The 14,957-nt window shown below is 53.1% G+C and overlaps 1 protein-coding gene across 3 annotated transcripts; it reads left to right on the top strand.

Annotated features, from left to right (window-relative positions):
- The first annotated feature begins 3,869 nt into the window (after positions 1 to 3,869).
- RFPL4A (ret finger protein like 4A) lies at positions 3,870 to 12,155 on the top strand. Of its 3 annotated transcripts, XM_042970277.1 has the most exons (4): positions 7,913 to 7,932; positions 8,616 to 8,671; positions 9,320 to 9,614; positions 11,206 to 12,155. In XM_042970277.1, the coding sequence occupies exons 3-4, from the start codon at positions 9,329 to 9,331 to the stop codon at positions 11,781 to 11,783; spliced, it is 864 nt and encodes a 287-aa protein (XP_042826211.1). In that variant the 5' UTR covers positions 7,913 to 7,932; positions 8,616 to 8,671; positions 9,320 to 9,328; the 3' UTR covers positions 11,784 to 12,155. The 3 variants fall into 3 exon arrangements, with proteins under 3 accessions (XP_042826210.1, XP_007080675.1, XP_042826211.1); XM_042970276.1 differs by lacking the exons at positions 7,913 to 7,932; positions 8,616 to 8,671 and adding an exon at positions 3,870 to 4,048; XM_007080613.2 differs by lacking the exon at positions 8,616 to 8,671 and having other exon boundaries at positions 7,867 to 7,932.
- Positions 12,156 to 14,957: the final 2,802 nt, after the last annotated feature.

Genomic DNA, 14,957 nt, shown 5'->3' on the forward strand with positions numbered 1-14,957 from the left:
TCTGGAGGTGATGGGAAACCATTTAGGCGTGTTCTCTCCACCTCAGGTGTGAGCAATCTTCCTTCAGGCATTGCTGATAGCCGCTGACTGATGGATTTTCTGATGACACTACTAATTACATCCCCCTGTATGATATAACCGCCGGGCTTTTGTGGGCAATCTTCTCCCCCAGGAGCCACTCTCTCCTGATCTGAATATCTGACTTCTGCTGTCCCATCATCTTGTGCAAGTTCTTAAACTTCCACAACACCACCTACAATGGGGAGCATCTACAGATGAGGAAACCGATGAGTATTCTCGAATAACTCGCCAGGGATGGAAAAGGCAGAAGTTAGATCTTACGAATGTCTTTCTTTTTATTACTGTGATAAGAACACTTAAAACGACACCTGTACCTTTAACAAAGTCCTCAGTGCACAATACAGTGTTGTTAACTGTAGACACAATGTTGCAGAGCACAGCCCTAGAACTCACTCATCCTGCCTAACCAGAAGTTTATATCCCCGGAACAGTAACGCCATCCTTGCCCTTCCCCCAACCCTCAGAAACCACCAATCTACTCTGCTTCCTTGGGTCTCTTTTAGATACCCCATTCAAGTGGAATCATGCAGTGTTTGTCCTTCTCAGTCGGTCAACCGACTGAGCCACCCAGGCGCCCCCAAAGACGTCTTCTATCTGGACTTTCATAGAGGGTGTTGGCCAACCATGCTTGGAGTATCAGATGATAGTTTATTTTACGTAAACACATGACTCCAGTCTGGGTACTGAAAATCAAGTCTACCAGCCCTCCTACAGGGGAGAGTTGACTTGTAACAAAAGTGTTCCGGGGCGCCTGGGTGGCTCAGTAGGTTAAGTGTCCAACTTTGGCTCAGGTCATGATCTCACAGTTTGTGGGTTCGAGTTCCCCATTGGGCTCTGTGCTGACAGCTCAGCGCCTGGAGACTGCTTCAGATTCTGTGTCTCCCTCTCTCTGCCCCTCCCCTGCTCGTGCTCTGTCTCTCTCTCTCTCTCTCTCTCTCCCTCTCAAAAAATAAACATTAAAAAAAAATTTAGAGGGGCACCTGGGTGGCTCAGTCGGTTAAGTGTCTGACTTTGGCTCAGGTCGTGATCTCACGGTTCGTGGGTTCAAGCCCCCCATTGGGCTCTGTGCTGACAGCCCAGAGCCTGGAGCCTGCTTTGGATTCTGTGTCTCCCTCTCTCTCTGCCCCTCCTCCATTTGCAGTGTCTCTCAAAAAAAAAAAAAAAAAAAAAAGCATTTTTAAAAAAGTGTGTAGATAGCCAAAGCAGATAGTCAAAGCTTTGCCAATAACAGCTCAATGAGTGAGTAAACTCTCTCCCTCTAGCTACCTCAAGCCATCCTTTCTAGAACTCTGCAGAAGTTCGAAAGCAAAGCCATTGTTGGGTTCCAGATTCACCTCTCCTGTTGGCTGCTTCTGTCTTTGGGCCTCCAAAGGTTACAAAGGACGCCCCCTTCTGGTGGGAAATGCACAAACAACTGGCCCTCCACTGGACACTCTCTCCTACCCTCACCCCTTGGGCACACCCACCATGCCTCTCTGATCTGGTTTATTTTTATTTCATCCGAGCAGAAGTTGGAATTTCCCACCCAGGCAGAGGTTATATTACTCAGACCACACCTATTAAGGGTGTGGGTGAGAACTGAGAAACTATGTCCTACCCCCATGTAACAAACTTATTTAGTTGTAAGCCCTTTTGATACCTAAAGTGATAAAATGTCTTATATTCAGATAAAGAAAATGAATAAAGCCTACTCAGAACATTCTGTAAAGCCTCGTCAGTGAACAGAATCATTTCCTCAGACATGTTTTTCTCTATGTTTGCAGAAATTTATTTTTAGAGGTTCATTAAACAAACTAGAAACTATCTGGGATGCCTTGTTAGGTCAATGAGAACATTCCTTTGATTCTTTTTTGCCATAAATATTGCCGCAAATAAAAGATACTGAAAGTTTTTTGTTCTTACTTAGTTTGAGGGGAGGAGGGGTAGAGAGAGACGAAGAGAGAGAATCCCAAGAAGGCTCACACTGAGCCCCGAGGCGGGGCTCGATCTCATGAACCGTGAGATCATGACCTGAGTGGAAATCAGGAGTCAGGTGCTTAGCCAACTGAGCCACCAGGCGCCCCAAAAGATATTTAAATTTTTTTTAACGTTTATTTATTTTTGAGAGACAGAGAGAGAGAGACAGAGCGTGAGCAGGGGAGGGGCAGAGAGGGAGACACAGAATCCGAGCTGTCAGCACAGAGCCTAATTTGGAGTTCAAACCTACAAACCGTGAGATCATGACCTGAGCCGAAGTCGGACGCTCAACCAACGGAACCACCCAGGCACCCCTTAACTTTACAAAATTCTAAAACTCATGTATCTGTAATAGATTGAAATGATATTCCACTGTGACCATTTTTTTTCCCCTGTTTGATATTTTATTTGTCTGTTTCGCATTTTCTACTTGCTTATCTTGGGTTTGGAAACTTTCACAAATGAAAAATTATTATTTATATGAGGAGGAAAACGGAGGCATTAAAATAAAGAACAAAGCTCAGTGGCAGTAAGCACCTTACAGAACAGTGAGATTCAACACAGGATAAAGTAAGACCTTGATTGTCCTGGGCTTCAGGCCGTCAGAAGTCTGGTGAGTATCCTTCAATGACATTGTACTACGCGCAGTTTGTGACATCCCCAAATCTGTTTTTCAAAGCTCTCCTTCCTTTTCCTCATGTGAAATGTAATCTTTACACCCGAGACATGTATCACAAATACCTTGCATGTACTCTTAATGTTTCCTTTTTACCATGCCTTACCAAAACTCAGAGGAATTTCCCGTGCTTTTACATGTGATTTAAAAAGCCATTTTTCTGGGGCACTGGGTGGCTCAGTCAGTTGAGTGTCCATCTGTCTTCAGCTCAGGTCATGATCTTATGGTTCGTGGGTTCGAGCCCCACGTCGGGCTCTGGGCTGACGGCTCAGAGCCTGGAGCCTGCTTCAGATTCTGTGTCTCCCTCTCTCTCTGCCCCTCCCCCACTCACTGTTTGTCTCTGTCAGAAATAAACATTAAAAAATATTTTCTTTTAATCCGGGGAAAAAAAATGAAAAAGACAAGATTGACTTTAAAATTTAGACTTAATCATTTAAAGTTTAAGTGACTAAATCAAGTGTAAATGATCACAGTTCAAGCATTAAATGACATTGTGCGTCATTCCTATGCAATGATGTGCCAATACTCTGCTATTTAATGTCAAAGATCAAGGCCACGGTACCAGCTTTCACGAGCGGCTGTCTCAACAAGGAAACCTGAAGATCGACACACGAGTCTGCGGAGAACGATTCTAGGAGTGTTGCATCCACACGACTCCTGAAACAGAATGCTATGGGCACCAGTGACAGTCACAACAAAGTTTATTGCAATGAGAGGCAAGGCCGACCGATCTAGACCAACACTCTTGATAAGAGTGCAGCCCGGAACAGCTGGGGTACAGAGTTTTTAAAGCCAATCACATCGTTTTATCATTACCTGGGAACAGAACAGAGAAACAGTTCCCAGATGAGTTAGAAACAGTTGCCAGATGAGTTAGAAACAGTTGCCAGATGAGTTAGAAACAGTTGCCGAATGAGGTGTTTATTTTAGACTTTCTGCCGCTAAGTTGTGACCGGTGGATCTCCTTGACCTTGTCTCTGATGCTCTTTTCTTTGAGCTTTTGTTTCCTTCCTTGGTGAAGCCTGATTTACAAGAGTATGAAGCCGTGATTTACCGGAGTAAAAACAAGGCTGTTATCTTTTGACCTTCAGTGTCAGAACAAAGCTGTTATTTTTCAAGCTAAGTGTTAGCCCTACGCTACAATTTAACCCTTACAGGAGAAGGGTTTACAAACCGTCCTGGGAACACAAGGTAGAGGAAAGATTTGTCTTGGGACCAGAGGAAAGGTCCCGATAGGAAGGAACAACCAAGGGGCTGTGACTCTCTTGGAGTTGCGCCAGATCAAACATGCTGAAGTATTTCCACGCTGAAGGAAGGATGGGACATCACGTACCTGTGAGTTTACACTGCGGTGATTTTAAATAGTCTTGTGAAGAGCAGGCAGTCAAGGTGTCCCGAGGCATCAGCAGGCATAGACGTTTGCTAAACGGAGCCGCCTAGCAGCAGGGGAGTCCCGGGCCTCTCCAGGTTGTCTGGGAAAGTAGGGTGGAGGCAGGAAGCCTGCACCAGAACCGAGAGGCACAAGGGGGCCTCCTGGGGGTGGTGGCGAGCTGACCCGAGTCAGGTTTTAGAATTACTTCATTTATCAGAGGTTGTTAGAAGCCTAAGACACTCACAAAGCAAATCTTGCCCAGGCTTTTTATATATGGAGAATCAAGGACAAAATAAGTAGGAGAATATTTAACAAAAACCAAACCCCAAATTTCATTGCGAAAATCTATGTGTTTTATATTTATGTTTATATTTATATTTATGAGCTATTTGTTATGACTCATCTTTATTTTTTAATTTTTTTTTAATGTTTATTCATTTTTGAGAGAGAGACAGAGAGTCAGAGCGTGACTAGGGGAGGGGCAGAGAGAGAGGGAGACACAGAATCCGAAGCAGGCTCCAGGCTCTGAGCTGTCAGCACAGAGCCTGACATGGGGCTCGAACTCACAGACGGCAAGATCCCGACCTGAGCCGAAGTCGGTCGCTTAACCGACCGAGCCACCCAGGTGCCCCATGACTCATCTTTAATTTCAAAATATTTTAAATGATTTTTCACACAATTTACTTTTTTTTTTTTTTTTTTTTTTTTTTTTTTACTTTAAATGTGCAGTAGGGAGCCTGGGTGGCTCAGTCAGTTAAGCGTCCGACTTCAGCTCAGGTCATGATCTCACTGCTCGTGGGTTGGAGCCCGGCTTTGGGCTCTGTGCTGCCAGCTCTGAGCCTGTTTTGTCCAGATTCTGTCTCCCTCTGTGTCTGCCCCTCCCCTGTTCATGCTCTGTCTGTCTCTCTCTCTCTCTCTATCTCTCTCTTTCTCTCTCTCTCTCAAAACTAAATAAACATTAGAAAAATGTTTTTAATGTCCATTAAAGACGGATGACAAGAAGGGATTTCTTTTCTCTAGTCAGTGATTGGCTGTAATACGGAGGGTCGGTGGGGGGGGGGGGAGGGGATCTCCTACGAGGGGATGATGTGCAGCGAAATTCCATTTCACCTTACTCTGGACCACAGTACAACGTGATTACTTAGCGACGATGTTGTTCCTCTGTCAGCTTGGACCTATATCTCCTCAGGAGCAGAAAATGTGGTCAAGGTGAAGGTATGAGATCCATTGCTAATGTTGAAATAAAATAATGATTTCCAAAGGAGAAGCCTCACCAGGCGCAGGTTGGGGTCCCCGTCCAGGACAGTCCCCGTCACCGCCCAGAGTCCCAACTCCCAAAGACGAGTCGACTTTCACACATGGGGAAACATGTTATTTGCAAAGGCCACGATCCCACTCATGGCTGGTCCCCACCTCCCCGGTGGTGTCTGAGATGAACCCAGCAAAGTCCAGGGCACAGAGTGCAATACTGAACTCTCGCGTGCTTTATTGGAATCGGGAGGAGACGCCCCATGGCACACTCCTGGGCCATCAGCGATGACTGGGTCGGGGTTTCTGTGCCCCAGGCAGGGTCGTATCCACTGTGGACAGAAGGAAGCACTTCCACGAGTGGGCAGACCCCGTGGCCCAAATGCCCCCGATGCACTTCATCCGGTCTATCGTCTGTCTGGCTGTGGTTGCCAAAGCTTTGCCGCAGAAATCTTTCCTGGCTCCGGAGCCAGGACTGAGTTAAAGCCTCGTGTTAACTGGACTGAATTGTTTCCCAAATCCGCCGCTCAACCACAAGTTAGAATTACAGAGATTTCTTTTCCCCGCGAGTCTAAGAAAAAGAGACAAGATAATGTTAATGCCGTCAAGTATCTTGTGAGGAAACAAAGAGCAGACTTGGGGGCCTTGCTGCCCCGTCCCCTCGCCATCTGCACGGGTCTCCCTTCAGGCTGGGTCCCGGGAGGGACCCTGAGGAGGAGGTGTGGTTAAGAACCCGCGAGGCGGGAGAGCAGGGATGGCAAACGTGGGCTGGGGGACGTGCCTCAGTTTCCATGAGAAGCGATACGGACGCCCGGTAGGCGCCAGCAAGGGATTCTGTGGAAGTGAGCAACCGAATGATACTTAAGGTAACCACATAGACACAGCCTAACCCCCTCCCAGCCCCGCTGTCTCCCACTTTCTCATCCTGCCCCTTAATCTGTGATCAACACGGAGTTCTCTAAACTGCAAGGGACAGCTTTTGCACGTGACTGAAAAGAAATGCCTCCTCCTATGTATCTCATCTCTGTTGTGATGGAGCACATCCCATGGTAATGTTGTAAAACATCTTCAGTCTTTGATTCTGTAAAGAACGTGAAGCCAGACCTTCACGGGCTCACTTGTCGTCAGGGATGGGCTTTGGGGTTTGTTTACAGAACTTTTTTTTTTTAATGTTTATTTATTTTTGAGACAGAGAGAGACAGAGCATGAACGGGGGAGGGGCAGAGAGAGGGAGACACAGAATCCAAAGCAGCAGGCTCCAGGCTCTGAGCTGTCAGCACAGAGCCCCACGTGGGGCTTGAACCCACGAACAGTGAGATCATGACCTGAGCCCAAGTCGGACGCTCAACCGACTGAGCCACCCAGGCGCCCCTGTTTACCGAACTTTTTTTTTTTAATTTTTTTAACGTTTATTTATTTGTGAGACAGAGAGAGACAGAGCATGAACAGGGGAGGGTCAGAGAGAGGGAGACACAGAATCAGAAGCAGGCTCCAGGCTCCGAGCTGTCAGCACAGAGCCCGACGCGGGGCTCGAACTCACGGGCTGTGAGATCATGACCTGAGCCCAAGTCGGACGCTCAACCGACTGAGCCACCCAGGCGCCCCTGTTTACCGAACTTTTTTTTTTAAATTTTTTTAACGTTTATTTATTTGTGAGACAGAGAGAGACAGAGCATGAACAGGGGAGGGTCAGAGAGAGGGAGACACAGAATCAGAAGCAGGCTCCAGGTTCTGAGCTGTCAGCACAGAGCCCGACGAGGGGCTTGAACCCACGAACCATGAGATCACCTGAGTCGAAGTCGGACGCTCAACCGACTGAGCCACCCAGGCGCCCCATGTTTACCGAATTTCTAAGCAAGGGTCCTCACGTTTGTGGAGAAAACACTTGTGGAGAAGTGGCCGTGACCTAGTCCGTGTGATTTGGGGAGAGACTTCTGAGTGGGCTTAACCATTTGTGTGGACCAAAATGGGGGAATTCACCTTCATGACCAAAACTATTTGATGGGGCGCCTGGGTGACTCAGTCGGTTGAGCACCCGACTTTGGCTCAGGGCACGGTCTCACAGTTTGTGAGTTTGATCCGCACGTCAGGCTCTGTGCTGACAGCTCAGAGCCTGGAGCCTGCTTTGGATTCTGTGTCTCCCTCTCTCTGCCCCTCCCCCACTCCAGCTCTGTCTCTCTCTCAAAAATAAATAAACATTACAAAAAAAAAAAGAAAATGTTAAAAAAAAACTATTTGAAGCTAGCCTCATTCATGTATAGGGATCAATAAGGATGACATACCTTTAAAAAATGTTAACCCTAACCCCAATTCTTATCACCCACAGAGGAAAGATGCAACATTTGTCTAGAATGATCCCGAGGCAACCTTGTGGTCTTATCACATTAAAAGTAACACTTTGAAGTTAACCTCCTTTGTTTTCGGTGGCCTCTCTAACAGAGAAAAGTCCCACGGATGCTAGAACTCATCCAATTCTGACTGGATTAGAGGGGAGGAAATGGGTGGGATGGGCGGGGAGCAGTGCTAATAAAAAGCCCCTCCTGGGAGATCTCACTTCAGAACTGCTGCTGGGACAAGACCTGGGGCCAGAGCAGAAGAGGTGCGTACAACCTTCTTATTTCCCAAGTGTCTACACAGACCTATAACTACGGAGGACAAACGGGCGGTTGCCAGGGGGGTTGGGGTGGAGGTGGGAGGCACGGGTGAAGGGCAGAGGGGGGTCCCGGCTTCCAGTTAGGGAGTGAGTCACGGGGAGGAAAGGCAGGTGCAGGGAACATGGTCAGTGAGCTTCTGACAGTGTGGTCGGGGGACCCTCGTGCTGAGCCCAGCGTAACTACAGACCCGTCCAATCACTATGTTGTACGCCTGACACTAACATAACTTTGCGTGCCAACTGTAGCCAATTTTTTTAATTTTTTCAAACTTTGGGGGCACCCGGGTTTCAGCTCAGGTCACGACCTCACGGTCTGGGTGTTCGAGCCCCGCATCGGGCTCTGTGCTGACAGTGCGGACCCTGCTGGGGATCCTCTCTCTGCCTCTGTCTCTGCCCCTCCCATGCTCACGCTGTCTCAAAATAAATAAAAAAAAGAAAAAGAAAACTTGAAAAATATTAAATATCTACAAGAACTCATAGGAGAAAGCAAAGTCTCAGAAGGGAGCGATCGATAAATGCAGCCGGTGCCGTCTGATACCAACTCAGTGCAGGCACAGCGTGTGCTCCTGGGGTCCTGGGCCCCTCTGAAGGGAGCGGCAGGCAGAACCTAGGTTCCCCACACCTTGCAGATTCGGGAGGGTCGCCCCGTGCTGGGCCAGAACGGAGCTTGGCCAACGTAGACGTGGTGAGCAAAGCCCCAGCCACTGCTGCGGCTTCTGTCCTGTGCAGCTGGGGTAGCTGCTAGGGGTTGGGGAGGGAGTGGGGGGGGGGGATTGAGGGGGATGGGGGTGGGGTTGCAGGGGGAGGGGGATGCGGTCCTGGCTGCCCAGGAGCTGACCCACCTGTGGAAGGGCAAACTCCTTCTCTGGCAGCCTCACAGACAATGAGGCAAATCTAATCGACCTTAGCAAAATGTAAGCCTCCCAGCATGAACTGGTTTCTGGAAGTTCTGCATGAGAGGGTATACACACTCTGTGCGTCTCGTCGGGTCTTCCCCGCTACGCGCGTGCGTGTCTCACGCTCGCCGCACTTTTCTGTGTGGACAAGCCCCACCCGGGGTGCTCCTAGCCAGGGGTGGCTGGCCGGCCACCAGCTGAGACAGCTCGGGTGCGGTAGGGCCCCTCTCACCACCCACTTAGGGCCTGAGGGTGAATCGTGTCCTTCATCCCGTCCAGCATCTTAAACCTCAGAACCCAAAGGCGGTGAGTCCCGTATGTTTGTACGTGTGCGGGACCTTTGCCGCCGGTTAGTAGTGACTGCAAATCCCCGCGGGTGTAAAGGGGAGAGTGGCCCAAGGCCTCATGGAAATTCCAACGTGCACGTCTCTCCCCAGACAGGGGCCATGGCCGAACACTTTAAAGAAGTAAGCAGGTGTCTCGTGTGCCTGGCTTACCTCGAAACGCCCATGTACCTGAAATGTGGCTACGTCTGCTGCCTGCGGTGCCTGGATTCGCTGCAGAGGGAGCCCGACGGGGCGGGCCTACTGTGCCCCTCCTGCTCCGTGGTCTCTCAGAAGGAGGACATCAGGCCCGGAAGCCAGCTTGGGAGGCTGGTTGCAAAGATCAAGGAGTTAGAGCCCCAGCTGCGAGCTGTTCTACGGATGAACCCAAAGATACGCAAGTTCCAAGGTACAGCCTGTCCCCACACGTAAATGCCCTGGAAGACGCAGCCTGCCTACCCGTTTCTTCTAATGTTTTTTTTTTTTTTTTAAGGTTTATTTATTTTTGAGACAGAGGGAGAGCGAGTACGAATGGGGGAGGGGCACAGAGAGAGGGAGACACAGAACCTGAAACAGGCTCCAGGCTCCGAGCTGTCAGCACAGAGCCCGACGCGGGGCTCGAACTCACAAACCGTGAGATCACGACCCCAGCCGAAGTCGGACATTTAACCCGACTGAGCCACCCAGGCGCCCCCTGCCTACCCATTCCTTAAGGGGATGAGCTGAAACATAGCTTTCCAAGGCCCAGTCGTGCTTTCCTGGAAGTACAGATTAGCGCCGTCTATGAGAAAACAATTTCAGCTTCCGGCCGTGGCCTGCACCCGAGAGGAGTCACGCCTGACTCTCTCCCAAGCCAGGGTTACCGTGGACTCTCACGGCTCAGCTGCGCATCTAACGTGCTCAAGGATGCCAGGAGGGACCTCCCAGGCTCCTCGGAGCTCACAGAGCCCTTGCTCCTCCTGGCTCTGTCCCGGCTCTGTCCCGACTCCCCTGTGCTAGGTCCTGAGGGGTGGCGGGTCCCGTGGGCGTGAATGGGCTGTGAGGAGGGTGCTGGGGTGGGCACGCCAGCCCACAGCGTCGTGCCAAGGACGCGGGTCTCTGTGTTCCCGGAGTTTACTTCCAGCTCCTTGCAACCTGAATCTGAGATGGTGAGCCGTGTCCCAGAAACGTGACCGGTCTCGACACGTCCCCTGTGGCGGTCAGAGGGTCTGGGCATCCTCCAAACACCTGTGTGCTGGGACGCCAAGTGCAGCAGTTGGTGTTCGGTCCAGAGGGTTTATTTCCGAGGCTCCTGGCTCCACCCATGCGGTCACCTGGCCTCCCTACAGGGCAAGCCAGAGACGTGGGCAGCACCCACAGTCCTTTTCCTCCCACCCCCTGCCCCTCTGGCACTGCCCTGTGTCTATGTCACTGCCAGAGCCCAGCACGTCCCCACTGGTGTCCACGGGGGTCCCTTCCTCTGCCTGGACTGTCCAGAGTTCACCCGTCTCCTTCGGGACCCCCAGCCTTACTCCTCTGTGCGATTACGACCCCAGGGAGCAAGGGCCCGGGATGCACTTGTCTGCTCAACATCGGTAGACGAGGAAGGTACCGGCCAAGACAACGAAATATGTGAAAAACTTGCATATTTACTGTTATTCTGCACTAAGTGCACTAGTTTCCGTCCTTCACACATTCACCTGATGCCTGCAGGTCAGCAGGGCCCGCACTACTTTGCATGATAATTTGAGACCACGCCGCCCGGCGTCTTCGGTCGGATCACTTGGTGTGAAGAGAACACACGCTAGGAGTCAGAGGGACTAGTTCCGAGCACCGTCACCCACTCTGTCTATAAAGTCGACCTCCTCAGGGGCCAGGGAAGTTTCCCCGGGGCAATTCCGAGCAGCACGGAGCAGAGGGTGAAGGGGTGACCGCGGCCGAGACGTCTGGGCCTTTGCAGCAGACGTGCAGAGGGCCGCCGGGCACGTGTGCTTGCTGACTGGCTTCTCTCTCTCCCACAGTGGACGTGACCTTGGACGTTGACACGGCCAACGGCTACCTCGTCATTTCTGAGGACCTGAAGAGTGTCCACTGCGGGTGTTCCAGACAGAACCGGACGCCCCGGGCCGAGAGATTCGACTATGCCCTCTGTGTGCTGGGCTCCCCTGGGTTCTCCTCTGGCCGCCACTACTGGGAGGTGGACGTGGGGACCAGCAAGGAATGGGATGTGGGTGTTTGCAGAGACTCTGCTCATCGGCAAGGGCCGGTTCTGCTGTCCTCAGAGTTTGGCTTCTGGACGGTGGGTCTGAGGACAGATCTCTTCCAAGCCGGCACCATGCCTGTGACTGTTCTCTCGGTGAGGCCCCGGTTACACCGCGTAGGGGTCTTCCTGGATATGAATTTTGGCACCGTTTCCTTTTACCACGTTAGCGACGGATCCCACATTTTCACATTCACTGAAATTCCTGCCGCGGAGACGCTGCGTCCGTTTTTTGCTCCTGGGAATCCGACCACGGACCGTCAAGAAGTCCTGAGAATCTGTCCTGTGAGGAGCCCAGGCGTTGCCGGCAACCCCACGGGTTCTGGGCAGAGCAAATGAACCTCCGATACGGAACATTTGTAGAGAATTCTCGTGTGCTCACAGCCGGAGCCGGGAACTCTCCTGCCAGTTACGTGCGTGGTGCAGACGTGGCAGGAAAACACGCGACGGCTGGTGAATCCTGAACGCTAATTACATCAAAGCATTTAAGCGTCAGCACAGTTGTCTCTCTGGGGACTTGTTCCTATTTCTGTTCCGATGACTGGGTTCTGAGTTTTCAGATCAGTTTCTGAGTGTTTTTTATTTTCTGCAGTATTAACTTAGTGTGTAATGGAGGTTATAAACGAAGTAAAAACTTGGATGTGACCCAACGGGTTAATTGACTTTCTAGGTGATGTGTGGACCAAGACCTATGTAAAGAGTAAAAATGTGCGTGTGTGTGTTTTCGGCTTTACTCAACCGCTGAAAGGCACACATTCCTTTCAAGTGCACACCAGTCTGGGAACGCGGGAAGGAGGCAGATAGGGCCGTCCAGAAGGTGGCAGCCTGGCATCACGGGGGCTCGGATGCACTTGGTACCACCGGAGTGCCAGCTTAAAGCAAGAGGTTCGCCCCTGGTCACTCTGCATTGGGCTGCACGCCCCCCCCCCCCCCCACCCCGGGTTTCCACACACAGCGAACATACCACTGTCAGCCCAGGGAGGTTCTTTGCGGGCAGGGGGCGGGGCTGTCACCCCGGCAGGATCCACCCCTTTCCGATACAGCGCCATTTTTAACATTTCCTTTTTGTGTGCCGAAGTCATCCTACTTTATTTTCTAATGTTCAGTTATCGCTGCCTAGTTAGGGCTAGGCTTGGAGTGACGGTAAGTGAACGGGTGAGAACACCCCCAGGTGACTGACACAGGGCCTCTCCCCCTGCAGTCCACTCCCCTTGGAGAGCACCGGACGCGGTTAACTGTTACAGGGCCCCGCATCAACGCAGGCTAGCACATCCCCCGGCAGTAGAGGGGGCCACCCGTGTGCAGTTCTCAGGAGGGGCCTCCAGGGTGCCGAGGATGAGGGGGGCCGGCCCGGTACAGCCAGGCCGGCATCAAAGGGTTGGCAAGCAGGTTAGAGCACCGTTGTCTAGAGTCGTGTTTGCTCGAAAGCGTCCAGAAGACGCGTTTAAGAAGGAATCATTAAATAGAACTCTGAAATTACAAATGTGCAAACTAAAATACATGAGTGATGAAAAACAATTAGCCTTAAACACAGAAAGAAAAAACAGAAATACTCAGTAGGAAGCAACAGAGGGCAGAGACCTGGCCCACGGCAGGCGTGTCCTTGTCCCAGGGGCTGGGGCCCGACGGGCCTGCAGGGCTGGAAGTCACTCAAAGCACAAGGCCGTGCAGGGAGCTAACTTTCCTCAGTCGGCAGTAAGTACACTAGGCTCGCGGGCCAAGTGGTGTCGCCCACACGTACGTACGGCTGCCTGTGTAAGCGGCAGCTGCCACAGACAATAGGAAAACAACAGCGGCTGTGTTCCAATAAAACTTTATTTACAAAAATAAGCAGCGGCCGCGGCCGTAGTTTGCCCACCTGAGTTGGGGCGTCATGCGCTGACTGCACATGGGTCCCGTGCAGCACAGAGCGGGGCGTGTGCACACTGAGAGCGTGGAAGGGGTGCGGGGTCCCGTGTGCCGGGCCAGGCGGCAGGGGGGCCAAGTAGGTCAGGATTCTGCATCGAGGGCGGACGAGTTCTGAAGGGGAGGTGAGGCAGAGGCAGAGGCTGGCCGAAGCAGGCTCTGTGTCGAGCTTCTAGGACACAGGTGAGAGGCGGGGACACCGAACGCAAGGGAGCCTGAGCGCTAGCAGCTAGCGCAGTGGGCCGCGCGAGCACACGTCCTGAGACGCGGGGGGGGGGGGGGGGGGGGGGCAGGCCTGTGAGTGGGCGGGGCCTCTGCCTCCATCTTGGCCTCCGGTGCCTGGGGCCGGTCACAGACCTACACACTCCCCCACAAACAAGCCCCGGCCGGCCTGTCCCCTCCGGCCCTGGCACAGGTGGCCCAAGGCCCCTGCAGACACACCCACCGGGACCCCCACCAGCCCCCACAACATTGGGGCCGGAGTCCGAGCGACTCGCAGGAGGAGGAGGAGGAGGAGCAAGCCAGTGAGGCAGGAACGGCCGGCCGGGCTCCTCAGCACTCAGGTGGGGGCCGGTCACCACAAACCCGGCGTGCAGGCCTAATCAGGGGTCGGGGCTCTTAGAGGGACGAGGCGGGGGCACCGGGGCTTTGGAGCTGACGTGCGTTCATACCGAGGGAACGAGAGGGGACGTGCTAAGTGCTGCGGCCGCCGTCTGGGGACAGACCCTCAGGACTTCTAGACAGCAAACCCAGGTCGTGTTTCTGTCTCCCCCCGCCCCTCCCCGCCCCATGGAAGGAGGGTCCAGCCCGCCGGGTCCCTGGAGCCCCGGGAAGACCAAGACCGGGGCTCGCCCACCTGCCCCCGTGCTCCCGGCACCCCAGGCCCTCCCTTCTCTGGGTGCTGAAGCTGCCGCTGCCCCGTGCATTCAGCCACCGCGCCCCTCGACGGCAAGGACAGAAGTCCAGCCGCCCTGCCGGCAAGCTCACTCCCGCTCCGCCATCTGTCTCTGACCTGCTGTCCCCGTGGCTGTCCCCGGGGCTCACAAGCCATCCCCTCATGTCGGCCGCCTCCTTGGAGTGTGAGACACAGACAGCCCTCACCACCATGGGAGAGGGACCCACGGCAGGGCGGGGGGGGGGGGGGGGGGGGGGGGGGCGGGGGGCGGAAGAGCAAGAGCTCAGACCCGGTGTCCCTCTGCTCCGGTAGCAGCATAGACCACTGCCGGCTGTACCCGGATGGGCATGCGCACTGGTCACAGCACGGCAGCACCGCCGCGTGTCACGTGCACCCCGCCGTCGTCTCAGGAACCCTCACCTGCTCATCCACAGCTCACCCAGCCCTGCAAGACCCCTGACCCCCACGTGGGGTCCAGTGGCCGCAAGCATGTGTGAAGCGCCCACACCCAAGAACCTCATGAAGCTCTCCAGCCCCGAGTGGGCTGCCGCCCACGGGGACTCAGGCACCCCCCACGCCCCAACACGGCCGCCCACAGGAACTGACGCCTCCGGAACCGACACTTGTTGAGACGCACCGGCTCTCAGCTGCCCCAAGGGGCAACAAAGAGGCCCAGAGCCCTGGGTCCCTCGGGGGAGGGGGTTGTGTGAACC

Source organism: Panthera tigris, chromosome E2, assembly GCF_018350195.1.
Source record: "Panthera tigris isolate Pti1 chromosome E2, P.tigris_Pti1_mat1.1, whole genome shotgun sequence".
NCBI classification, from domain to species: Eukaryota; Metazoa; Chordata; class Mammalia; order Carnivora; family Felidae; genus Panthera; species Panthera tigris.